At 37.1% G+C, this 27064-nt stretch overlaps 1 protein-coding gene and 1 long non-coding RNA gene across 2 annotated transcripts; one reads left to right on the plus strand and one right to left on the minus strand.

Moving 5' to 3' along the window:
• Positions 1 to 25: 25 nt before the first annotated feature.
• Positions 26 to 5706, minus strand: LOC130541867 (uncharacterized). Its single transcript, XR_008955940.1, has 2 exons — positions 5409 to 5706; positions 26 to 3663 (listed from the first exon to the last, which is right to left on the minus strand). It is a non-coding gene; the product is annotated as an uncharacterized LOC130541867 (long non-coding RNA).
• A 67-nt stretch (positions 5707 to 5773) lies between these two features.
• On the plus strand, positions 5774 to 26437 carry ZC3H15 (zinc finger CCCH-type containing 15). The gene is made up of 10 exons (XM_026492379.4): positions 5774 to 5999; positions 12972 to 13073; positions 17577 to 17688; positions 18734 to 18886; positions 19318 to 19409; positions 20581 to 20763; positions 22142 to 22288; positions 22453 to 22554; positions 23315 to 23438; positions 25628 to 26437. The coding sequence occupies exons 1-10, from the start codon at positions 5925 to 5927 to the stop codon at positions 25816 to 25818; spliced, it is 1281 nt and encodes a 426-aa protein (XP_026348164.1). The 5' UTR covers positions 5774 to 5924; the 3' UTR covers positions 25819 to 26437.
• The last annotated feature ends 627 nt before the right edge of the window (positions 26438 to 27064 follow it).

The raw sequence follows: 27064 nt of genomic DNA on the forward strand, positions 1-27064 counted from the left end.
AAGAAGACAAAGAGTCATTTCAAGACCAGAGCACAAGTAAATATTTTAGTAATGCTTACACTCTTCCCCACATTGCCCATTCCCCATCCCCCACCACCCCCAACATAACATTACAAACCCACATTTCATAATAAGCAGCTGAGGTGTCATCAGGAGAACTGGAAGAAAGGAAGCCTACAAATGTGTCTCTACGCCTAATTAAAGATGTTTATCCTCAGAAATCTAACCTATTAATTTTGTCCTTCTCTTGTGGAATCTTGGCATTTAGTGACATATAGCACATCCCCATAATTACTGGAAAATTCCCCAGATGGAAATGGATGCTCAAAACATCTTGGCCTGGAGGCTTTTATAAATTCATCTCCCATAGATAAGGTAAATACCAAAACTAAATATACTTTTACAGAGCAAGTGGGAAGGAACTCTCAGCTCTCAACTTAGTTCTTAGCCATCAATTACTTTAAAAAAAAAAAAAAACACATTCATTGAGTTACTACTAAGAGAAAGGTTGTGTTAGATGCTATTAATGCAGTGGTAAAAAAGAGACTTAGGACCCCTGCTCCCATGAAGTCTACATTCTGGGGCGAGAGACACCCAATTAAGAAACAAAGAAACAAAAGCACAAAGTAATTACAGATTGTGGTAAATGCTATTAAAGAAATGAGTGATGAGATGGAGGTTAACTGGGAGTGGGGGATGGAAGCCCTTTAGATATAATGGTCACAGGTAGGCATTTTGAGGAATTGGTATTTGAGCTGAGACCTCTGAGCTGAAAATGGGCCAGTCATGTGGAGATCTGGCAGAAGAATATACCCCAAAGAGGAAACAAGGGCAACCATACCTTAAATACAGTGCCCTAATCACAAAAGGCAGGTTACCAGCTGATGGCAGTATGCATATATATAATGGCAGTATCCATATATATAAGGAAAGAAATACAGGCCAAGACAGTTTGAAATATCTACAAACATCAGACCTTTATGTCTTACTTTGGATGCCCAGTACAATTCATCCTAATTCATCATCCAAAAAATGAGTAGCCACATTTTTAAATCACCTCCAGAGTCAAAATTACCCTGTTGACAACCTCCTACCTGAAAGGTTCTTCTCACTAAGCGTCCCTGTCACAGTTGCCTCTTCTCACTTTCCTCTCTGAGCTGTTCTTCCTGTATTTGCTGTTCACCTATATTCCTATTGTTTTTGCTCACTATAATCACCCTCAAAGTTGTCCATTCCCATTGACGCCCATATGTTCCAAAGTCTCTCCTGAGCTTCCAATATGCCATAGGTCAAATATCCATATGCCACTGGATTTCTCCACATGAATGTCCTGCTAGCACCCTAAATTCAACAGAGCCAAAACTGGATACATTACCCCCTGCCCTGCTCACACACTCTGTACATTACTGATGTAACCTACCTAACATCATCACTGATCATTTGGCCATGCTTGACACATGGAAATCCTCTCCTTACTTTCTGACTTCTTACCCCTTAGCTCCAACACCTAGTCACCCAATCTTCCTTATACATTCTTAATATTTCTTGGAGTAAGTTCCTTTAGAAATTAAGGAGTCAACACTAAATTATTTAGTTCTTTATACTATGACCTGGATTATACAATAATATAAACTAATTCTGTGCTTACCATGTGTCATGTCTGATGCATTGTCATTTCATCCTTTCAATAGCTTTATAAGCTACAAACAGTTTAATTATTTCTCTTTTATATATAAGGAAACTGAAGCTTAGAGGTGTTCAGGAATTTGCCTAAAATCACTTATAGAAGTGGAAGGGATGAGATTTAATCCACATATTTCTGACTCTAAAATTTGATCTTTTGAACACTGTATCATAGAAAAGACGTAGAAGTTAGCTTTCTTAAAAGAAAAATCAAGCATTTAACTTGATAGTTCTTTCCAGGAACAAACTTAAAAACCACTTCAACGATATTAGCATTCTAGGAAAACTGGCACTAAATCCAGATACATAGGTGACATGGTATCTGATTAATTAAATCAGTTATTCTAAAATGTGTTCAGGTAGCAAACATTGGAAGTTGTGGTGTTATTTGGGCAATAACAAAAAATATATACATTTAATGTCACAAAAACCTGGATATGTTTCAAACAGAAAATAAGACTACCAATATATAATATTATATAAAATATCCTCAGATTATTTGAAATGCATATAAAATGTGAAGTCACATGAAGTATTTTATCCATTACTGCTTGTTTCCTCTTTGTTCACTTGTTTGATGATCTGCTAACTAAAAATGTTAGCAATCTACTACCTTTTTAAGAACACATGTGAAGTAGAAAGATTGAAATTGAGAATATGAGTTTTTTGCAATAGCTCAAGCAAGAGATGTGGCCTGGAAATAAAGTAGTGAGGTAGGAAGGGTATAATTTGAAAAATACTTAAAAGGTAGAGTAATTAGGGGGCGTCTGGGTGGCGCAGTCAGTTGAGCATCCTGCTCTTGGTTTTGGCTCAGGTCATGATTTCAAGGTCATGGGATCAAGCCCCGCATCGGGCTCCTCCGCTCAGTGTGGAGTCTGCTTGAGGCTTTGTCTCCCTCTTCCTCTGCCCCTCCCACCCCCCTCCCCGCTCGCTCTCTCTTGCTCTTTTTCTCTCTCTCTAAAATAAAAAAATCTCTTTTTAAAAAAGAGGTAGAGTAATTAGGACTTGACTAGATTTGGAAGCTGAAGGAAGAATCGAAGATGACTCATCAGAGTTTCTATTTATGGTACCTAGATGAAAGGTAGACAGTTTCTGTTGTATACATGAAGCTATTTATGAAAAACTCAAAGGGTATGGAGTCTTGTATGTGGGGTACAGAGAGGATAGGAAAAGATCCCCTAAAATGGAGAGTATGAACTGAAATAACCAGATAAAAAGGAGACATTACTGGGCTGAGGAAAGTATAGAATCCTTTGTATTGAATTCAAAGGGGCATGGGAAACTATCAGAAAACTATTACTAGGGAAACGACATGATTGATGGAAAATGGTTTTAACTTAAATGAAGCAAAAAATATTTGGAAATTGTACATCTTGATATCTTGACAAATGCCATAATAACTATTATCAGAATGGCACCAAGAAATATTTCAAATAGCAACAGATAAGTCACCCACGTAAGTCACCCATTTAAGAAAATTTTATGTCAGTGTAGGTTGAAGTGAAGGTTTACAGAATTGAAACTCAAACTGACAAGTTAAAAGAGATTTTACATGCTCTATTGAAACATTGGCAAATCTTTTGTAATAGTTTATTATTTTGGAGAGAAAAAAATGTCTTAAAGGAAACTGCCTACATGTCAGAAGCATTTTGAAGAATCCAATATTTATATTTAAATCAAAATACTTTCTAATACGTAGTGCCTCAGCTCATAAAATGCATCAGTGACTTACATGACTAGATTGGTCTTGTCTTTATGACAAGAATTTAGTTAGATAAGCTAGCAGTCTTGCCTCTGCTCACCAGAATAGCAACATCCACAGCAGAGATTGGTCCTTTATCAGCTGCCGCAACAAAATATCACAGATGTGTGGCTTAACCAACAGAAAATTCTGTTCGTATGATTCTGGAGGCTAGCAATCCAAGATCAAGGTGTTAGTTTCTTCTGAGGCCTCTCTCCTTGGCTTACAGATGGCAACAACTAAAAAAATAACAAAAGATAAACAAGGAAGTAAATAAGGAAGGAAGTACGTAAGTAAGTAAAAGAGCGGGTAGTCCATCAATCTGGGACAGGAGCCCAAATGAAGTAAATTTCATAAGTGTGAATACAGACAGTCCCCGACTTATGAAGGTTTGACTTACAATTTTTTGACTTCCTGATGATACACACTCAATTTTGTGAGTGTTCTGAGCATGTTTAAGGTAGGCTAGGCTAAGCTATGATGCTCAGTAGATTAAATATATTAATTGCATTTTGAATTAATAGTATTTTCAACTTACCACGGTTTTATCAGGACATAACCCATCATAAGTTTCAAAGATCTGTATATACACAAACACATACACACGAGCACACACACCCTACTTGGGATTCTTTGGCACTATCTGTCTTATGTAGAAAGCTACTACTCAAATAATCAATTGCACTAATTAAAGGAACTCCTAGTTCTCTTCTTATCCAAATTAATTAGAGATTAAAATCTTTGTCTATTAAGATGACTCTAGGCCCTACAATACTTCCTAACAGAAACAGTTTAAATAATAATCATAGAACACAAATAACAGCCAAGCATTACATTTAAAAAAAATAGTATTTCGCCCCCCCGACTCGCCCCTGGGGAGGGGTGGGTGGTGGAGTCACTGTCGGCTTCAGCCAGGCTGCGGAGCGGACGGACGCGCCTGGTGCCCCGGGGAGGGGCGCCACCAAGAGAGGAGGAGGAGGCGGAGGCGGAGAAGGAGGTGGAGAGGAAGAGACGCCCTCTCTGCTGACACCCTCCCCACCCCGAGGCTCTGACCCTAGGGGCTAGGGGCCTGACAAGTTTCTCCATCTTGGCTGCCTGAAAAGGCCGCTACCCTGGAGAGCCCTGAGCCCACCGCACCAGGGGCCCCAGCACCGCCCCGGTGGCCTAACGCGACAGTCTCAGGGACCACTGCAAGGTTTCCAGTTGCCTAGACAAGGAGCTGGGGGTCAGAGCAACAACCCTTCCAGCCACCTGCCTCGACTTCTGCCTCAGGCACCAGTCCCAGCCCTGTGCATCCAACCCAGGTGACATGCCGGTACTCTCCACCCCCCGGTCCTCCCGGGTGACCACGCTGAAGCGCACAGCTCTGGTCCTGGCCCTCACAGCCTATGGAGCCCACAAAAAAAAAAAAAAAAAAAAAAAAGTATTTCGGTTTGCAGAAATATTAACAGGCGACAACCATTCATTCACGTCCTTTTTCAAACAGGACTATTTTTGTAATATTAGTGATAAGAATTTAGATAGAAATGAGACTGCCAAAGTTTAAATCCCTGGCTCAGCCTTTAATATAACCTTGGGCATGTTTCTTTTTGTTTCATCTATAAAATGCAAATAGTAACAATTCCTACCCCAAAGTCCTTGTGATAACAAAATGAAATGTGTGTAATGTGTCAAGTAGTTTCCAGACTTTCAAGAACTTAATGAAAGCTGTTGAGATGTGCTCTCTACCCCCAAACTAGGGTTGGTTAATTTCCCATTATAAATCGGTTTTTAGGAATCATCTAGACACTTTCCTAAAATCTGAAAAGAACTTGGTAAGTATTGTACATCAAAAGAGTTTAAGTTTTCCCTTCTCTAGGCAGCCACCCTGGCGTCCTTCAAATGAAACTTTTTCCATGTCTTAAGAAAGCTTTGCAGGAACCTGAAACATCCTGTATTCGCCGGCCCTGTTCAATCTGTGCACAAGAAGAAAGTAACTGAGTACCGTGGCGCTCCAACAGCCCTGAGGTTGCGGCGGCTGCTCAGTGATCATTCAGGACGGGGATGATAAGGGCAACCATTAACCGAGCAGGCAGGACAAAAGAATTGCCCATCCTCAGCAAAAAAGAACGTGAACGGAGGACCAAAGCGCAGCGGGCGCCGATCACCTCGCCCCATTCATTGATCCTGAGGCCCGACACAACCTAGAAAGGACCAGGTAGATGAGCGACATCACAAGCGATGCCAAGTCATTTTCCCACGTCCCTTCCCTGCCCCCTCCTGGCCGGCCTCGGCAGAAGCGCACGCGCAGCTCCGCTTCCGGGCGCCTCTTCTCGCTACCCACAATGCTCTGCAGCACCGACCTGTCGCAAAGGCCGCGTTTCGGCGGCGAGTGAGCGTCTCGCTTTCCGTGCGGTGCGGCGGCGACGGAGGCCCGTGTCCTTTTCCTCCTGCCGCGGGGCCAGATCCCCTGACGGTGTCCAGCTGCGCTTAAGTCTGGCCGGTGCCACCTGTCTCCGCAATGCCCCCCAAGAAACAAGCTCAGGCGGGGGGCAGCAAAAAGGCGGAGCAGAAAAAGAAGGAGAAGATTATTGAAGTGAGTACCCCCCTCCCCCACTCATGCTTCGAGCTCTCGGGGAAGCACCTCCTGGTTCCCCGCTCCACGGCTCCTGCTCGCGTCTTCCAGAGCGACGTGTCCCCCTCTGCCTCTGTGGCCCACTGCCCCTTCTCCAGCCCCGTGATGACGCTCGCTGCCTCTCATCGCTATAGTGACGCTGCTGGCGCCCCCGCACCCGGGCTTTGCTTCTCCGCCCACATGCCCGTCTTTACCGACCCCGGTGCGAAAGGGCACTCATCTACCCCTGCCTGCTTCAGGGTTTTGTCCTTCGCTAGTCCTTAAAATTGGAGACGTTTCTAGGCTGGTGTTTTTAAAAAGTATGCTGAATGGGCTTGGGCCAGACTCTTTCTGGGGGGTCGGTTCGTGACGATCCTTTGTGTTCCATTTTTACTCATCACTTAGAAGTAGTAGTACTTTCGAGCCAACAGATTACCACTTCGTGGGTTCATTACGATTTCCATAGAGAGTGGAGGTTTTTTTAAGGTCGCAGCTCACCGTTTTGTACATAGCTCATGATATATATAGATTGTGAATTATATCGACTCTGCTTTAAAAGAGATTGTGTCAGTGTCACTAGCTGTGTTAAGTGCTGTACCCGAATGTTTTTATTTATACACATACACACACACACGTATATATATTTATTTATGTATTTAGTGCACTGAGCCTGTAGCTCTTTATGGCCAAGGAACAAACACTATTGACGTTCTTGAGTATATTTGCCTTCCAAGGACTGTACCAGTAAGTTTCCTGAGAGTGAACCATCAGTGACTTTTAAACACTGCTTCGTGTTCTTTGGATGTAATTGGAAAAAGCCATGGCCATTTTCCTGCTTATGGTGTACCTGAGTAATGGACAGCCTTTGTGGAATTGTTACACCCAAAATGCATGTTGGGTATTTTGAAATGAGAAGTTTATTTATAAATTATTACTGGTTTTCTTTGTTTCTCAAAGATTTTATTTATTTGTCACAGAGAGAGTAAGCACACAAGCAGGGGAAGCAGCAGACAGAGGGAGAAGCAGGCTCCCCACTGAACAAGGAGCCCAATGCAAGACTGGATCCCAGGACCCTGGGATCATGACCTGAGCCGAAGGCAGACGCTTAACTGACTGAGCCACCCAGGCATACCTCAGTGATTACTATTTTTAATATTTGGTATTTACAGCCTTGAAAAACAGCAATGAAAGCCCTCAGGGCTTTATAGTATAAACCTAATCAGAACTTGTCTATCGATTTTTACATAATTTTTAAAGTCTGCTGGTTTAACATTGCTTATAAAGAATTCTAGTAATCTTTGCCAACTTCCAACTCTGAAGCAGAACCTGTATTCTTTTTTCCTTCTTCCTCCTTCCCTTCCTTCCTTCTCCTTCCTTCCTTCCTTCCTTCCTTCCTTCCTTCCTTCCTTCCTTCCTTCCTTCCTTGTAGGCTCCACTTGGAACCCAATGTGGGGCTTGAACTCATGACCCTGAAATCAAGGCCTGAGCCAAGGTCAAGAGTCAGACGCCCCCCAGAACCTGTATTCTATTTGCCAATATGTACTATTTAGAACTGTGATGAAGCAGATTAGCCAGAACTTTAAAAGCAAATGACTGTCTTCTTCACACGTGTGTCTACTGTCACCTTTTTGAACAATCTGGACTACTGGCATTTAAGTAGATCTCTGGGAATGGTGATCTCATAGCATTCAGTGCTATGTAAACCAGGGGCATTTTAGGGATCACATTTTACTTGTTAGTTTCCTTTATTAAGATTGAATTAACATGATACAAAGTGAAATTTCCTTATAGACATGATAGTAAATGTTACCTGACAAAGTATACCTCCTGCATTATTGAACTTTGACTATATACAGTTATTTATTTTAAATTGGTAGGAGTGGTATTTTTGTTTTAAGGAATTGTACATGAAAGTTATTGATAGTGTTTTATCAACTAAAAGTGTAGGTATATAATGGCTTCATTCATCTTGTATACAGTCATTCTTGAGGTAAAGAGAAAGCAACCTTAGTTTCATTAATGAAGACTTAGCCATAGAAAAATGCACAATAAGACAGATGCATTCTTTAACTGACCAAAAATACCCTAACAGAGTGGTGATGTTAGCCTGCCCCCCCCCCCCCCGCCCCATTTATCATATATGATGAGCTTTTTTTTTTTTAATGATAGTAAGGTTTTATAGACTCAAGTGTGCTGCATGGGTATTTGCTGCCAGTGGAGAGGTACAACTATGATGTGAATGTAGTGTTTTATCATTTGTTGTGAGATGAGATTTATAGAGAAAATTCCATTACTCACCCTGGTTAGGAAACAATATATTCCTCTTTGTTAAATATTATAGGTGGCTTTTTTTTTCCCCCCAAAACCCTAGCATGTCTTGATGGCTAGTGCATGGCAGGCATTAAGGATGAAAATTGAGGAGCTGGGAGCAAAGACTGATGTACTTCTCATCCGTAAAATGGAGCTAATTCCTATATTACAGATATGTGGGTTAAATGAGATGAATTTGTAAAATACTTGACATTTATATAGTTAATAAGTGGCAGCTGATATTATTTATTATTAAAAAAAAAAAAACTAGTTAGGGGAAATAATCGGACTGACCTGTGCTGTCTCTATAGGGTTTACTTTCTGTCACTTGAAATAATTTCCTTCTTTCCTTCTTTAAACCTTCCAAAATTTATTAACTGATTTAGATTAATAGGTATTTTCTTTCTGACAGAAGTATATCAAAAGCTGTTATGGTTCTGTTAGACATTCATGCAGTTGTCCCAAATGGCATATACCATTTGCTTTCTGATAGCTAACATTTAATAAACTGAAGTCAACTTTTAGAAATAGATTTGGTTATGGAAAGAGAAACAATCCTTGGGTTGTAGGGCATGAAAATAAAGGATGTCCAGCTAAGGACTTGTAACAGCAAGGAAGTGGTAATAAGACACCTATAGAGATGGGATCCAGATGTGTAAAGGATGGAGAAAGAGAAATGATTGGTTGCCAGTGAAAAACTTCAGTCAAGGTCAATTGTTAATTACTTGAAATTAGATTAACCAGCTGCAGAATATCCATTGCATGGGTGGAGAACAAAAATACATTAGATAGTGCATGTGGCGGGCGGGGGAGGCAACAAGAATAACGAAATAAAACAGTCCTAGCTTCTGCTTACCCTAGTGTCCCAAAAGGTAGTCTCTAGTTGTCTTGGAGTACTATTCCAAGTACTATTGACCTGCTCTCCCAACTGCTCCCCCCACCGTTTTTTGTTTTTTTTCTTTTTTGTTTTTTGGTTTTTTTTCCAGACATCTTATTTAAGGAATGGAGGCTGGCTGTAAAAGAAGCATGATTACTTAATGGGATGGGAAGGGGAAGAAAGGGTCAGTTTTAAGTGAAGTCTGGAGTTCATTGAATGTTAAGGCTCTTGGAGCTTCAGGGAGCCATCCTTTAAAAAAAAAAAAAAAAACTTGTTTTCTAAACTCCTTTGTATTCAGTTTCCCAAATCTGAAACACACACACACTGTTCCTTCCTTATACCTAATCTTTGGGACCTTATTGATCCAGTGAGGACTACGATTTCCCAGTTTTATTTTAACCATGATTTGGGTTTGATTGTAACCTCCAGTCTTCCTGCCTCATATCTCCCCACCGCCAAATCCAGGTTAATCTTCACGTGTTTGTCCTAAATTCAAGAAAAAGGGAGAAAGCCCTTTGGAAGTATTCCAAATTATAAACCATCCTATTATCAGTAGCTGTTGTTGGTATCCCGGATCAACAATATGGTATTCAGAAAACTTTTTGTGTACCAGCCTGCACGGTAATCTAACTAGGTTTCTCTGGAAAATAGTTTTTCATGGTGGAAAGAGCAAAGACTTTGCTTGGAGTCAAATATACCTTGGTTCAGATATCATCTGTGTCACTCAATAGTTAACACTTAATGAGCCAGACACAGTTATCAGTGTGTTGAGAAAGGAGAAAAGACAAGCCATGTACAATGATAAATTTATACAGCTTCTTTAATTTTCTCAGTGAGATAAGTATTATCACCCTTTTTGTAATTAAGGAAACAGTCACAGAGGTTAAATAACTTCCCCAAGGTTACTAAACTGGCCATTGGCAGACCCAGAAAGTGTGGTTGCAGACCATTAACTGTTTTGTTCTGTTTTGTTTTTTGGGTTTTTTTTTTTTTTTTTTTAAGATTTTATTTATCCATTTGCCCAAGAGAGAGACAGTGAGAGAGGGAACACAAGCAGGGGGAGTGGGAGAGGGAGAAGCAGGCTTCCTGCTGAACAGGGAGCCAGATACAGGGCTCAATCCCAGGACCAGGACCAAAGGCAGATGCTTAACGACTGAGTCATCCAGGCGCCCCCAGACCCCTTACTGTTAACCAATGTGCTCTACTACTTCTTTGTAGTAAATCTTTTAACTTTCACAACAATCCTAAAAGGTTAGAGTGAGACCCACTTTACAAATAAGAAAACTGTGGCAAAGAAGGTAATTTGCCCAGTTCTGTTTGAGCTTAGAACTTTGGCAGTCTGACTCTAGAACTTGTACTCTTAAATCATTACACTCTACAGTCTACCTTCAGAAGAATTGTTGAACAGTTCTCAGCTTCAGTATAACATTTAGAGAGTGAGATAATGCATCGTAAGATTGTTAAGAGCATTGAATAAAATATATGTTGAGTTTAGGTTTCATGAATGCTGAATAGATATGTCCCCTGTCTCTGTGGAAAAAATAATAATTTCTGAGCTCTAACCTAATTAGAGACTTTAAAAACACAACTCATTCATTATCTCTTTTAGGCTGGTTAATTATGTGCTAAAGCAGTGTAATTAAACCTGAAAAACTGTTTTTCTTCTGGGATCTGGAGCTTATACACCTCTATCAGAAGCTGTTGTCATGAGTACTTTTTTCTAGCTGGCCAGGTCCCCTTAGAGTACTTTCTTCTTTCCTAAATCTTAATATGTCAGTAGCTACCTTGCTATTTGGCCTCGTTTATTCATAGTTTGCTTATTCTCTGGTTAACGTGGCATGGTTTGAACCCTGGTTACACACTTCTCTGGCGAGGCTTATGTAGATGCTGTTGCACTTTGATCTTGATATTTTTATCTAGGATTTTCCATCTCCCCTGCCTCCCATGAGAACTCACTTTTTGTGAAAGGAAGGTGACATTTCACACCCAGTTGCTGCATGTGCTCATTTCTCTTCATATATCACATTATACTTGACCATCTTTTCTTCTTACTGAATTGAATGTTAAACTCTCTTACGTATAAAAATAAGGGACACCAGCCATAAATAACTCAAGTTCAACATGTACATACATCCTTTTTTTTACATGCGTAGGTAATAGAAAATTCATGTAGAATTTTGAAATATGGGATATTAAAACAGAAGAATAGAAATTTAAGCAGGGGAAAGTGAAATTTTGGTATATGGATGGATATAGATGCGATGAATTAATAAAAAGATACTTCTCAATGAGAACCTTCTAGAGCTAAAACTGTCTTGAACTTTGCAAATGTTAAGAAAATTGAAAGACCCGTTTTATTGATTTTGAGATTCTGTAAGTTTATGTCATGTTGGATGTTTTCAAATACTAATCATATCAATACTGTTTTTCATTTCCAGCATGTCCACATAGGTATTCTGTAGCTATAATACTTTCTTCCTATTACCTTGTCCCTTCCCTCAGAAGTAATAGCCAAAATTAAGGCTTTAAAATTGTCAGTTTATTTTAGACTAAATTCCTTTCAGAGGGTCTCCGCTTCCTTTCAAAAGTATAGACCTTTTTGCCTCTTCTTCCTTTCTCAGACCCACCCATCAACAAGAGAATGAGAAAGAGATAGATGCAAACTCCCATTTTAAAATTAAATATCTAGGGGCAGCTAGTTGGCTCAGTTGGTAGAGCATGCAATTTATTTTATTTTATTTTATTTTATTTTATTTTATTTTATTTTTTAGATTTTATTTATTTGTCAGAGAGAGCACAAGCAGGGGGAGCAGCAGGCAGGGGGAGAAGCAGGCTCCCGCTGGGCAAGGAACCAGATATGGGACTTGAACCCAGGACCCTGGGATCATGACCGGAACCAAAGGCAGATACTTAACCAGCTGAGCCACCCAGGTGCCCTGAGCATGCAGTTCTTGATCACGAGGTCATGAGTTCAACCCCCATATTGGGCATGGAGCCTACTTAAAAAATAAATAAATACATTTTTTAAAAAAAGATAAAATTAAACATCTCTTTGAGTGTCAATCTACAAAGATTGATAGTGTATGAATAAGTTGGTAACTGGCTCAGTAGAAGAACAGATCTCAAACGACTGAGCCACCCAAGCACCCTTAAATAAATCTTTAAAAAATTTTTTTAAATTATTTTGACAAGATAATTCTCTTAACAAAAAACAAAAAACAGTGCAGTGGTTTATCTTATGCAGTATTCCCCAAAATGTGTTCAATAGTACATAATCCCTTAGGGTACTCTGAGAAGAATGCATTCTGAAGTAAAAAAAAAAAAAAAAAAAAAAAAAAAAGATTTAAAATTGCTACACACTGCATCCCTTCTGGTAAAGGCTCTAAGTAAGGTATCTTATGCTTAAGAATTAAAAACACTGTTAGCCAAGCATTTTCCTAAACTTACATGACTATAGGTCATCTTGTACTGTATTACAACCCTGCACATCCTGTAGAATTTAGATTCTGAAACACACTTTGGAAAAAGCATCATAGAGTAACAGGTTTAATAACAATAGTTGTAAGAATGTATTGAATTGTAAAGAATCCTGGGTCATATGGTGGCTTGACTTGAAGTTTTAGTGTTTTGCAATGTTTATACAGCATTAGAAAGAATAGTTTTCTTACCAGTAAGTAAATGAAAGAGTGATTTTTAGATATGACCGAAAAAATAGATAAGAAATTAATATAAATTGCTATAATATTTCTATACTCTTTTTCATTCAGGACAAAACTTTTGGTCTGAAGAATAAGAAAGGAGCAAAACAACAGAAGTTTATTAAGGCTGTCACTCATCAGGTTAAGTTTGGTCAACAAAATCCACGTCAGGTAAATAACTTAAAATTTCTGCATTTTCTTCATATGGGTGTAATAAGTCATCTGTTACAGATAGAAGTATTTGGTAGGATAATTGTATTGCAAAATGGAATCCTACTCTCAAACTTTTCTGCGTCTTGCCTTTGTTGCTCAGCAATATGTCTTAGATATTCCTCCAAGCCATCTTGATATAGCTCTGGTTTATTCTAATGGCTTCATACTGTTCTACAATGTGGATGTACTATATCCATCCATCTCACTGTAAGTGATCACTTTGTTTCTAGCTTTTTGACATTAGAACAATTCCACAAGAAATGTCCTTGCACATGTGTTCCTACAGGCATTTGTGCCTTTATTTCCGTGGCATAAATTGTGACGCATTTCTAGATCAAGGGAAATGGATTTCTTTTTTATTTATTTGTTTTTTTAAAGAGAGAGTGTGCAAGCTCCAGCTGGTTGGGGAGGAGAGAATCCCAGTTAGCTTGGAGCTAACCCAGGGCTCTACCTCTTGACTCTGAGATCATCACCTGAGTGGAAATCAAGAGTCTGATGCTTAACAAATTGAGCCACCCAGGCACCCTGGATTTCTGATTTTAATAGATTACTTTCTGTAGAGATTGTAATCCTTCACATTTTCATTTGCAGTGCATGAGTTATAGGTACTAAAGTTCTTTTTAATGTTTTCCAATGTGGTAAGTATAAATTGAAACCTCATTTTTTTACTTTGTTTCCCTCTCTACTAGTAAGTTTGAGTATCTTTTGTTTTGTTTTTTTTTGTTGTTGTTACATTTTGTTTTGAGTATCTTTTCATATGGTTGTTGGCTGTCTGGGTTTATACTTCTCTGACTTGCCTATTCATATCCTTTGCTTTTCTGGTTATTTGTCTTTTTCTTGTCAGTTTATGAGAGACACCGTTTGTCTGCATTACAGATAATTTGTGATGTTTCTGTTTTATTTGCTGTACAACAATTTTTACTTTTTGTATTGTCAGATATGTCTAGAGGCTTTTTTAAAATATAGTTAAGAAGTTTCCTGCACCACTAGATTATGTGTTTTTCCTAGATTTCTATTGTATTTTTACAGTCTATAATTTGTCATAAATTTATTTCATATGTCACTAAGTTAATTTTCTTTCAAATGAATAGCCACTTATACCAGCATCATTTATTCCAGTGAATTGAAATACCATTGTTGACATATAGTAAAGTCTCGAATATGTTAGGATCTATTCCTGGATTCTCTTTTTCTGTTATTTTCTGTCCCTAAACCAGTATCACATTGATTTTGATTATAGTGGCCTAGTAACATATTCTGTTAGCTATTAAAGGAAGTCCTTTCCCCCAAATGTTACTTATTTTGTATTTTTCTTGCCTTATTCTTAGGCCTTTATCCTTCCATATGAATTTTGAAATTATTTTATCCATTGGCAATGCGTTCAAAAAAGTTAGCTCTGTTTCTTCATGTTCTTTAGATCTTTCACTTTCTTGAGTTTAAGACCTGCATCTTTATTTTAAAAAGTACTTTTTTTGCCATTCTGTCCTTTTTCTTAACTTTTGGAAATACTTTTTTTATCTGAGAATATCAGAATACATATTTGTGACCCCAATCTGAAACAGATTTCTCTCATATATTGTCTACAGATTAGTGCCTCCAACATTTTTCTTTTCTTACACCCAGCTTGATTCTAGGGCCAAAAACTATTGATCTTCCATGCCGCTAATTTAGTAGCCTGGTTTAATAAAAATGTATGCTCAGACCTTGGAGTCATCTTATTCGTTACATGAATTTAAATTATTTAGCAACGCTTATCTATACAATGGAAGGATAATTACCCTTGTAAAGTACCTGTGGTGGTTAAATGAGAAGATAATGTGAATCTTCTGGTGAATATAGGTGTGTGAAAAGAATTTACTTTTCTTCCCTTATTCCTTTTCTCAATCCTGTTCTCTCCCTTTTTTTTCTTCTAGTGGGAAGTATATTGACTGGTAATTCTGTATTTCATAGACCCGAGAAAGCCATAAAATTGGTGGTGGTGGTGGCGGTTAGGATTGATAGTACATTCGGTATTATAATTTTTGATAATTTCTTGGGTACTTGGCTTTTGCCTGTAAAATGAGCAGCTGTCCTGCTGTTAGAGCCAGGCAGTAGATACCCCACTCTAGGTCCTGTGTTGTAGAGGATGACCCTACTCTGTTTCTTTCAGACATAGCTCTCCCACAGGCAAGGAGTCATTGAGGTAAAGGGAATTTATACCATTCCTCTCCATAATACTTCAGGGCCTGCAAAGGTCATGTTACTTGTATTTATCTTAGGGCATACTGTACTGCCAATATGCCTGAAGTCGTCAAAGGAAGGTTGTGTGTTCACTTCAGCAGCACATATTCAAAAAAAGAAGGGTGTGTGCCATGAGTGTGGACAGATCTGACTCCTTACCATGTCCTTCCCCACACCTTTCACCTTCATGCACATACATGGTGGGATGAAACTCAGGATGGGAAGAGGAGGAGCCAGGCGTGGACTCTTGTTTTACTGCTGTGCTCCAGTGTAGAACTCCATGGAACCTGAGCATTTTAAATTTGAACCCGTCCTTCTAGGTTATAAGGTATATTTGTCAAGTAGAGGTACAAACCATATTTTATTTAGCATTAGTTTGATTTCTAACTTACTAATATTTACAAAAATGGTTTATGGGCTTCCATTGTATCCTTGCTCTGGGCCCATAAATGCTTGAGATGAGCCTAATGAGCAAAAGATACTTTTATCATAGATAAAATGACTTAATTTTTCTTTTTAAAAAATGTTTCCCATTTTTCCATTTAAACACATCTTACCGTATGATCAAAGTCAGGATTTGGGATGTCTTTAACCTTACAGCATCTGGCTGTAAAATTTCCCCTTCCTTAAGTACTTTTTTTGTGCTGGATTTCTACCTGTATCTTTGGTGTTTCTTGGACCCTTTTATGGGTTTTTTAAGGTTATATTGGCTCATTTAATATTGGTATTCTTCAAGGAACTGTCCTCTGCTCTTGTCACTCTTTTATTTTTTAATTACTTCTTTCTGCTGTTCTTGAGTAATGTCATACACACTCAAAGTTTTAATAAGTTATTATCTGTAAGCTGTTTCTAAAATCTTTATTTTAAAGCAGACTCTCCAGGTATTAAGATCTCTGTCCACTTGCCTTCTAAATAGCTCCATTCAGATGCTCTGTAAGCATCTTGTACACAGTATGTCTAAAACTGAGCTCATCTCCACCTTCTACCCTGAAACCTGTTACTCCTGTATACCCTGTCTTGTTTAACAGCACTAACCATACATGTGATAATCCTAAACCCCACCCTCTCTTTTATACTTTATGTCAGTCAGTCACTTATTACTATCAGTTCTACCTCCGTAAGAGCTGTCTCTCACTTCTTTTCTCCGTCCTTGCTACTAATGCCTATTTTAAGCTCTTGTATTTTCTTGCCTACAGTAATTGCATTAGCCTCTTAATTTTTTCCTTGCTGTTCTTGGGCACTTTCTAGTCCACTTTTCACACAGTTGCCATTGTGATCTTCATAAAATGCAGTCTGATTGTGTCATTGAGTTACTTTAAGCCATGGAGTTTTACCTGTCACCTACTGATACAGTCCAAACTTTTCATTGATGTTTCTCATACCTTGTTCCTTCTGGTCCCTGTATCTTTGCATTGTCTGACTCTCCACATTCCTTTTCTTACCCATCAGAAAAATTCATCCATAAAGTATTGGCTCAGTCTAATTTTCATAGGCAAATAGGCATTCCTTGTTCCCAGAGAACCGTGTATTATATTATAGTTGTTGACATGTCTGTCTTCCCACTAGATTCTGAGCTTCTTTAAATAAGCATCTTTACCTTTTCATCTTTGTATTCCCTGTCATCTAACATAGGACCTGACATATAAATGTTTGGATGAATCCTCTAATCGTATTAGGTATGTAAATCGTGTGCCTGGAACTATGTCATATGTCATATTTGTTTTGTTTAATCTCCCACATTGACCTAGCTCCGTGTTTTTCCACAAGGGTAATAGGTATTTTGGGTGGTACAGTTCTTTATTGTGTGGGACTGCGCACTTCCAGGTGTTTGCATTTCTGATCTTCAAAAGGCACCCTCATATTTCTGGGGAGTGGGTGGTTGTCATAAGAAGAAAATCCCAGGTGAGAACCATTTACTAAAAGTGCTGGGCATGTAGCAAATGCTTAATAAATGCTTATTGCTGTAAGCTTTTGAATATGCTTTTTACTTGGCATGGTACAATTTATACATTTATTTAAGTCAACTGATATAAGATTTCGCAGTTTCATTTAATAGTTTAACCACATCATTTAATATATACTGAAAGGCCATTGTAACACTGATACTAAGAGGTACGACTATATACACACAAACGTGCAAATGTTTTTGTTATGTTAGTGATGCTATATGTACTATTGTATAATGAGAACAATTTTATTATATGAAATCAAATTTACATATTATACCTGGGAATATTATAGGTAGCACAAAGTGAAGCTGAAAAGAAATTGAAGAAAGATGACAAGAAGAAAGAATTGCAAGAACTAAATGAGCTGTTCAAACCTGTAGTTGCTGCTCAAAAAATAAGTAAAGGTAAACTTTAAATGTCAGAAGTATTATTAAGTGTAATTCATGTTTAAAAACCTCTTAATTTGTTTTATGAATGCATAAAAAAAAGCACAAACAGACCTATAAATACAGAGAATAAACTGATGGTTTGCCAGAGAGGAGGGGATTGGGGGCCTGGGATGGGCAAAAGGATGAAGGGGAGAAGGGAGGTGCAGGCTTCCAGTTATGGAATGAATAAGTCATGAGGATAAAAGGTACAGCATAGGGAGTATAGTAAATGGTATTGTAATAGCATTGCATGGTGATAGATGGTAGCTACACTTGTGGTGAGGATAGCATATAGACTTGTCTTGTGTTGTACTCCTGAAACTAATGTAACATTGTGTTGTACTCCTGAAACTAATGTAACATTGTGTGTCAACTACACTTCAATTTAAAAAAATTCTCTATTTGTTTTGATGTATATTTTCTTCATGTTGTAAACCAGTGTGTCTGCTATGGAGATATGATACTCCTTTGTCAAAATTAAACTGTATCAGTGACTTTCTTATGGTTCCTCTATGTGCTCAACTATGTGATTGTACAACTCTAACTCCAGCCACTAGCCCCCAGTTAAGGCAAAATTAAGAATTTAGACAGTCTGCTAGTTGATTTATAATATCTATTCTTTGGTGATAGCCAAGACAAACCTATGGTTCTATAAATTGTAAGTTCCAAACTCTTGGCATTGTGTCTCCATGTATATTTATATTTCTCTTTTGCCTCTGCCTCATTGACTCAAAGTAGACAAGTGACTATGGAATAGCCTGTGAGTTTGTTTGGTTTCCCACCCCTGGAGATAAGAGTGAGAATGGAAGGAATAATGGTAAGAATAAAACAAAAGTAGATATAAAATGCTGTAGAAGGAACTTTAAAGAAATGTCTTAACAATCACTTGTAAGTGGTATTTTCCTCTCACATCGGTGAATGGAAAATAACAAGTTCACCAATGGTAATTTTATCTCAGATAAGAGCTATACTTTGTGATCTGGCAGATTGTAATACAAATACCATGTGCTATTTGACATAGGTGCAGATCCCAAATCCGTGGTATGTGCATTCTTTAAGCAAGGACAGTGTACTAAAGGAGATAAGTGTAAGTTCTCTCATGACTTGACTCTGGAGAGAAAGTGTGAAAAGCGAAGTGTTTACATTGATGCAAGAGATGAAGAACTTGAAAAAGGTACTTTTTAAAGACATTTTCTTAAAAATATCTTTTGGTTGTTAGTAAGATATTTAGTACTTGAAGAATATTTTGGTCTTAGGAAGGCTGTGTTTGTAAAAAAAATAATAATAATAATTCTTTTCATAAGATCTGAATTGACAACGTCATGTCCTTTGATTAAGTAAATGAAGATGTATAAAAACCAGTTACTTAATTTGGACTTGTCTCACCCTTTCTTCCAGTACTCCCTTCTCATTTGCCTAAACTTCTTGGGATTTTGGTGAATAATTTCATAACACTGTTTATTCCTATCTTTGGTGTCATTTAAAGAAAATGTGTTAGGTCATAAGTCTTATGATACAGCTTTCCTGTCTAAGGAGATATGCAATATGTCTCTCAAACAGTAAATAAAATTACAGTATTTAGTCTTCGTATCTCTTTTTATTTAGATACTATGGATAATTGGGATGAGAAAAAACTGGAAGAAGTAGTGAACAAGAAGCACGGTGAGGCGGAAAAGAAAAAACCAAAAACTCAAATAGTATGTCCTTTTCTTGAATTGAGTTGCTGTGATATTTATCATTAGGGAGAATTATGTGGCAAGGTATTTGCTGCTATTTTTTACTGGATTATTTTTTAAATTATTGGAGCTTTTCATAAAGTGCATCAAGGTTTGTTTTGGAATTTGCAAGTGTAAGTTATACAAAATTAGATTTTTATTCAGAAGTAGCCTTTGAAAAGCATGTGACTAAAGTCCTCAAGTGCCATTTTCTGAGGTGATTTTACTTTCTCTCAAATATGGATCAACACAGTCACATTCAGACAAGAAAGAATTCTTTCATTTTTTTTGTGCAAAATGAATGGAGGGAGAATTGATAAACACCTACTCTGTTTTAATGGTAGGGAGATTTTTAATAAAAAAGATGAAAATATTGTCACAATTATGAATTGCAAAATGAGTTTTGGATAGGTAATGGCTCTAGTATTCCAGGAAGTGTACTTTTAAAAATTGGTACCATATTTCTCAGATCCAGCATTAACGTCCACATATTTACCTATAGCGCAGTTAGAGTGAATAACCTTGGTGTGCTAGAAAATTTCTAAACACTAGTTTTCTTATATCCGTTGTATTTTTTCAGGAAAAGAATATTGTTTATTAGTTAATTTTTAAAATTTATTACCTGAGACTTCAATACAATTATATTTTGCACCAAAAGTCACTATCATTTGTGTTCCTTTTATGCCTTGCTTTTTTTCCTCCCTTCTTAAATGTGAGAAATTGCCTCTAATTCCAGGTAATTCAAATAGTATTTGTATCATGATTGCATTTGAGGAGTTTTTAGGAGAGATCAAACCAAAGCAAATTCATTGGTTTTAGTTTTTTATAACATTTTTATATTTTTTCACTTATTTAAAAATCAGACTTGGATTACATTTACAAAGGCTAAAACTGAGGCACGTCCTTTTGTGTAATTCAGAATTTGAAACAATGTTGAAAATAGAAATTTTATATAGATCCTCTCTAAAGGAAATTTACCATCATGTTAAGTATTTTAAGATTAATTTGTATGTACATTTCTGCACAAAGGGTGCTCTGAAAAGTGAATGGCCTAAGGATGTGAGTAAGAATGTACTTGTTCCATATACTTAAGCATTTACCTTGGAAATGGACTGCACTGAGCCACTACTTGTGAATAATATTGTCTCTGTAGGTGTGCAAGCATTTCCTTGAAGCTATTGAAAACAACAAATACGGCTGGTTTTGGGTATGCCCTGGAGGTGGTGATATTTGCATGTATCGTCATGCACTTCCTCCTGGATTTGTATTGAAAAAAGATAAAAAAAAAGAAGAGAAAGAAGATGAAATTTCATTAGAAGATCTAATTGAAAGAGAGGTAACTAGAATTTTTTCCTACTATAAAACTAAAGCAGTATTTGTTGTGAAATTATAATATTTACCACTTGGGGGCAATAGCATTATATTATGAAAGGAGGAAAAATATGACCTTTTCCCAAAGTCGCCTTACTTTTTCTTTATTCTTGTATGTCTAGAATGTAAACCTAACCATAATCACTAGCCCATCATGACATTAATTTTAGGATTATGAAACAATTTTTTATGCCACTGGTTTATCAAATTCTTTTGTAAGATTGATATACTAGTATATTCATTAAAATGATATTTCAGATTGATTGAACTTGAAGTTTTACATGTTTCCCCTGATGTCTTATTTTTTAGCCATTTTACTAATCAGTAATATGTATTGAAGGAGACAGCTCCTACAGTTTTCCATTTGAAGGTTTTATCATCATCTCTGGGCTCAAAACTCTCATTCTGTAAATAGAAGGGAATATGTCTCATTGAAGAGAATCTTCTCCTCATTTCTGGTTTAGCACAAAAAAGATTTACTCCATGTGATGGTAGGTGGGGCTTCTGAGTTAGTGTATATGGCTCCTGGGAGTGACAAGAAGATGTTGAGATTATTGGAAATATTAGGTTTAGGGTTGTATATTTCAAATTACATCCATTTTGCCTTCTTTGGATTGTCTAAATACGCTGTGTAAATGTCTAAATATGTTGTGTAAATGTCTAAAGTTGGGATTATATACGTTTATTCTTAAATGGACATGTTGTTTAGTGTCTTATAGGAGACACTATTTTATAATAGAAAACACAGAATTTGGAGTCAGGTATATTTGGGATTGTTTGTATCCTACTTCTACCACAGATTAGGTGTTAACCTTGGTATATTTCCCATCTCTTTCTGTTTGCTTATTTGTGGAGATCAGTGTGTTAGGATATGTGTAGAAAGCATTTAATATTGAATACCTGGCAGATGTTCAGCAAGTATTATTGTTCCATCCATTTATTACTTGATTATTGGCTCTGAGGAGCAGATGGTGTTTTTGCCTAGTTTTTTTCCCTCATTTCCTGAGGAACACAAATGAAACTCGGATGTTGTCATGGTGCTTTTCCTATTTTTTGTTTTCAGCAATTGACTTATGTTAAAACCATTTCTCATATGACAAGTTTTACGCACCTTCAGTTTTAAAAAGAAGTTCGGCTCAGAATAATATATTTTACTGTGTTTAGAAATGTTTGTATCTCTGGACATTCATTTTGCTCATTGCTATATAATATGAAAATAAATCTGTTTATTCTAAATTTGATGTCTTAACAGTCATAGGTAAGGACTTAATTGCATTTAAAGAAAATGATTAAATATTGTTATAGGTGATCTGAGGAAAAAACCAACTCTTTTGTCTTTGCAGCGTTCTGCCCTAGGTCCAAATGTTACCAAAATCACTCTAGAATCTTTTCTTGCATGGAAGAAAAGAAAAAGACAAGAAAAGATTGATAAACTTGAGCAAGATATGGAAAGAAGGAAAGCAGACTTCAAAGCAGGGAAAGCATTAGTGGTATGTCCCAAACTCACCTGAACAGATCTTTATTCTTTCTTTCATTTTATAATTTCTGTGCCACGCAAGAATTTATTGTAATTTAATCATATTTATGTCTGAAATCAATGACCAAGAAATGTTTGAATTTTACCCTGAGTTGATATATTTGTGTATCTGAATAGATTAGTGGTCGTGAGGTGTTTGAATTTCGTCCTGAACTGGTTGATGATGATGATGAGGAAGCAGATGATACCCGTTACACCCAGGGAACAGGTGGTGACGAGGTAAGAAGCAGCTTTGGCATCTCATCTCATGTTGATGGAGAGAAACAGTAGAGAATAACAATAGAGTAGCATGGTTAAGGGTACCAACTCTGGGGCCTCGGTTCAAATCCTGACTCTAACCTGGGAAATCACCTATACTGTAGGTCTCTACCCTCATCTGTAATAAAGATGTACTGATAATCTAAACATGCAGGCTACTTGTGAGAATTAAATGAGTTAATGAAATTATATTATAGTTCTTTATAAAGAAAGTAGAACAGTGACTGGGGTAGAGTTAAGTGTTTATATGTATTAGCTACAAAGTATGTGTTTTATTCTCCCTCTAAAAGGGAAACAGTATTTTTTTTGTTTAATATTTTATACTGAAAAAAAAAAAGGGACAGAGACTAAAGAAGTATAGAGTAGGGGAAAAAAGTACAGAGTAGGGAATAGGAGACAACAGCAGAATCACTTAGTTACAGGCAAACATAGCTGATTATTCATTTTTTTGTATGGTATAAAATTCCAACCACTCTCTCTGAGTTGAAAATAAAAACGTCTTATTCTGTATGTCAGAGGAAGAAACTTGAAATATGACATTGCTATTTCTTTTTCCCAAGAAGTTTAGGAAAAGCAGTGAATTTTGGCTCTTGTCAGTTATTGTTTTCATTTGGCATTAGTAATAATTTTGTTTCACTAAGATAAATGTCGGAGGTAGAAGGTAAGTAATTTATGAAAACTGTTCTCATAGGTAACAACTTTCTTTTCTATGTTTTTAAAGGTTGATGATTCAGTGAGTGTAAATGACATAGATTTAAGCCTGTATATCCCAAGAGATGTGGATGAGACAGGTATTACTGTAGCCAGTCTTGAAAGATTCAGCACATATACTTCAGAAAAGGATGGTAAGTACACTAACTTTTTTGTGAAGTAGGAAGCTGTCTAAAGGGGGATGAGGGACAGTTAGACCAGACTGGCAAACTTTGATGTCTGCAGGTACCAGACCAGTAACATAAATATGTGTGGTTTGGCTGTATATAGAAGTAGTGAGTCGTGGAAGCTGTAGAATGGGTGGCTAGGTGGGTTTGGAAGCCATTAACTGAAAGTAGAAGGGGACAAAATGAATTTGGAGATGTAGCTAATCAGTTTGGAACCTCGTGATTTTGAGATATTTTAATTACCAAAAGTGGCAATGTCTAGGATACTGTGTAGACATTCACAGGAGGAAAACTTTTGAAAGTCATTTTCATTTGGTAGCTCAGAGTGAATTAACTCTCCCAGACTCAATACTTAACCATGAGAATATTGTAGAATACACTGCAAACATCAGTTAGAGTAGTCAAAAGAGGGAAAGCTTGGGAAAGACAATGAGAAGGACAAAGGAAAAGAAAAAAGAGTTTCAGAAAAATTAAGTAGGGTAAGAACTGGAAATAATTCTTTAGTTGCAGTAAGAAAGAAGCTGTAGGAGAGGGGCGCCTGGGTAGCGCAGTCGTTAAGCGTCTGCCTTCGGCTCAGGGCGTGATCCCGGCGTTCCGGGATCGAGTCCCACATCGGGCTCCTCCGCTGGGAGCCTGCTTCTTCCTCTCCCACTCCCCTGCTGTGCTCCCTCTCTCGCTGGCTGTCTCTCTGTCACATAAATAAATAAAATCTTAAAAAAAAAAAAAAAAAGAAAGAAGTTGTAGGAATTAGGGTGCAAGTTTTCATCAGGACTGCAGTGATGAATGAGGAGAAAAATGTAAGCGCAGATGACGCTAACAAACTTTGTTTGAGGGGGAGACATGGTCGTGGGAAGGGCTTGTACGTCAGGGGAAAAAAGATCCAGGAGAAGAAGAAAAATGGAAGATGAAAGGATATTAGTTTTAGAAACAAGATCTGGAAATACAAATAATGGGTTTAGTTAAGAGTGAGAATGGAGGAAAGCCTGGGTAGTAAGCCTTGTTGAAAAAATTTATATCTAATGGTGCCTTAACTGAAGAGTTTAAAGGGAAGTGAACGTTTGGCGTAGTTAGTATGAGAGAAGGAGGTAGAATACTAATCAAGGCAAAGTTTGAGAGAGCAAAAACGAACCTTATTTTTACAATAAAGGAATGCAAGTTATAACTTGAAAAACTGGCTTGCCCTCCTGAGATCTGAGTGCTGTCAGACTATTGTCTTAATGCCAATCTGAAGACTGGATTTGTTCCTTTTAGAAGTAGGACTTTGGGGGCGCCTGGGTGGCACAGCGGTTGGGCGTCTGCCTTCGGCTCAGGGCGTGATCCCGGCGTTATGGGATCGAGCCCCACATCAGGCTCCTCCGCTATGAGCCTGCTTCTTCCTCTCCCACTCCCCCTGCTTGTGTTCCCTCTCTCGCTGGCTGTCTCTATCTCTGTCGAATAAATAAATAAAATCTTTAAAAAAAAAAAAAAGAAGTAGGACTTTGATGACAGTAGGCAAAATTACAAGTACTTCAGAGTCTATAATCCCCCAAGACTTTTGTCATCAAAGATGTTTGAAATAGTTAAAATCTAAATTAAGCTATTAAAAATTGTCTTTGTGTAAATATTGGTGTCTTGGAACATGAAAAACAGAAACAGCGTTTTTGTTTTCTCAATCCTTTCTAGCCTGTAAAGAAAAGTAGCTGCATAGCCTTAGGTTCTTTTTTCACAATTTGATGATAAGGTGAAATTTTTTGGATTCACATCTATTTGCAGCATTATTATAACTAGTGTGATTTAACTACTGTTCCCCAAATCAAAAGCTAAGTAGCTGCTAATGAACATTTCTTGATTCCATAATCATTTATTCAAAATACTATGTGGAAGTTGTTTAAAAACCAAATTGCTGGATCGTGTAGGAAACACAAAATTGTATATGATAAATCTTGCTTCCAAATGTATAAACCGTTAAGCAATCAAATACTTGCAAAGACATACTTGCACTAGGTATAGGTATAGCTTAAGCTTTGTTAAACTTAGAAAAAGGTCAATTCTTGTTGGAGTAATCTTAGGGAAAGCTTTCATGGAAAAAGGAAAAGAAACGTATCAGTCTGTGACTGTCAGTAATGGAATAGTGTTTTCTGTTTCTCGGCCTTATTGATTTCAATGTTTATTTTTAGAAAACAAATTAAGTGAAGCTTCTGGAGGTAGGGCTGAGAATGGTGAAAGAAGTGATTTGGAAGAGGACAACGAAGGGGAGGGACAGGAAAATGGAGCCATCGATGCTGTTCCTGTTGATGAAAATCTTTTTACTGGGGAAGATTTGGATGAACTAGAAGAAGAATTAAACACACTTGATTTAGAAGAATGACACCAAACAAGTCTGAAAAAATTAAGCCAGCTCAGCATGAGTTGAAATTGACTACAGTAATTTTTTTCCACCTAGAATTCTTCAACAGGATGTTTATTTCCCATGCTGATTCTGGAGGGCTTACTCTCCTCCAAAAAAGGAATATTCTCCCTACATCTTGTCTTCTGACTTTGGCTACATCTCATAGTAAGTTCAGAGTAGTTCATGATAAATTGAAAATCTAATGGTCATTGCAGAAAATGATTGTTATAACCGTCCATTCAAGTAGGAAGTATAACTGCTTTTCCAGCTTTTGATTTTCATTGGGCATGTATTATAAAAACAACATAAATTTAAATTTAAAATATCCTTCATTTAACGCAGTTTTTGATGAGTGATTTCATTTCCTTTGTATTTATATGTTTCAAAGACTGCCTAAAATATGAGCACTGTATTTCATAAAGGAAACTGCATATGCAGATTCAGTATTGTATATCTTTGGACAATTAGATGGACATTTAAAAGGAAACTTCTTTAACCTGACAGAATCAGCTGCAATGCCCTGTGTTAAACTGTTTTAAATGTTTCCCTCATCCTTTTTGCCAATAAAGTTGTAAATAAAGACCATCATACATTAAAATCCAAATATGTCCTTTTTTTCTTTAAGTTTTTATATGAATATTTTCTTAGAATTTATAGAGAATTTTAACTAAATATTATCTCTTATAGTTACCACAGAAGGTACAGACATTTAAAGGTTAACTGGTTATGAAACTATGTAGAATACTGACAGTACTACTATGAATTCAGTAAACTACGAATTTGGCTTTAAAAAGAGACTATAGGTAATGCTATAGGAAAGAGTAGTTCCCTAATTGGTAGGTATCAGCCTAAGTAAATATCACCTACAGAACTAACTACTACTTAAACATCATTGTGGAGATCCATGGTGTTAACAATAATACATGCTAAAGTTTGATTACTATGAAAGAATGTAAACAAATGCATCAGAAAACTGAGCTGAGGGTCTTTGTCATTGAGTTCTACTGAAAAATTAGGGTGATACATTTTAAATGGACATAATTTACAAATGATAAATTTGTGCTAGCACCTTTTTGTCATTTTATTTTCAAATATTACTACTATGTTTCTTTTGTTACCTGAAAATAAAAACGGATTTTAAAATATTAGACTAAGATAATAGTATGAACATGTCAGGTAACTTGGGCCCTAATTTCATTTCTGCCTTAGATAAATTATATGATTT

The sequence above is a fragment of the Ursus arctos genome, unplaced genomic scaffold (genome assembly GCF_023065955.2).
Source record: "Ursus arctos isolate Adak ecotype North America unplaced genomic scaffold, UrsArc2.0 scaffold_1, whole genome shotgun sequence".
In the NCBI taxonomy this organism is placed as follows: Eukaryota; Metazoa; Chordata; class Mammalia; order Carnivora; family Ursidae; genus Ursus; species Ursus arctos.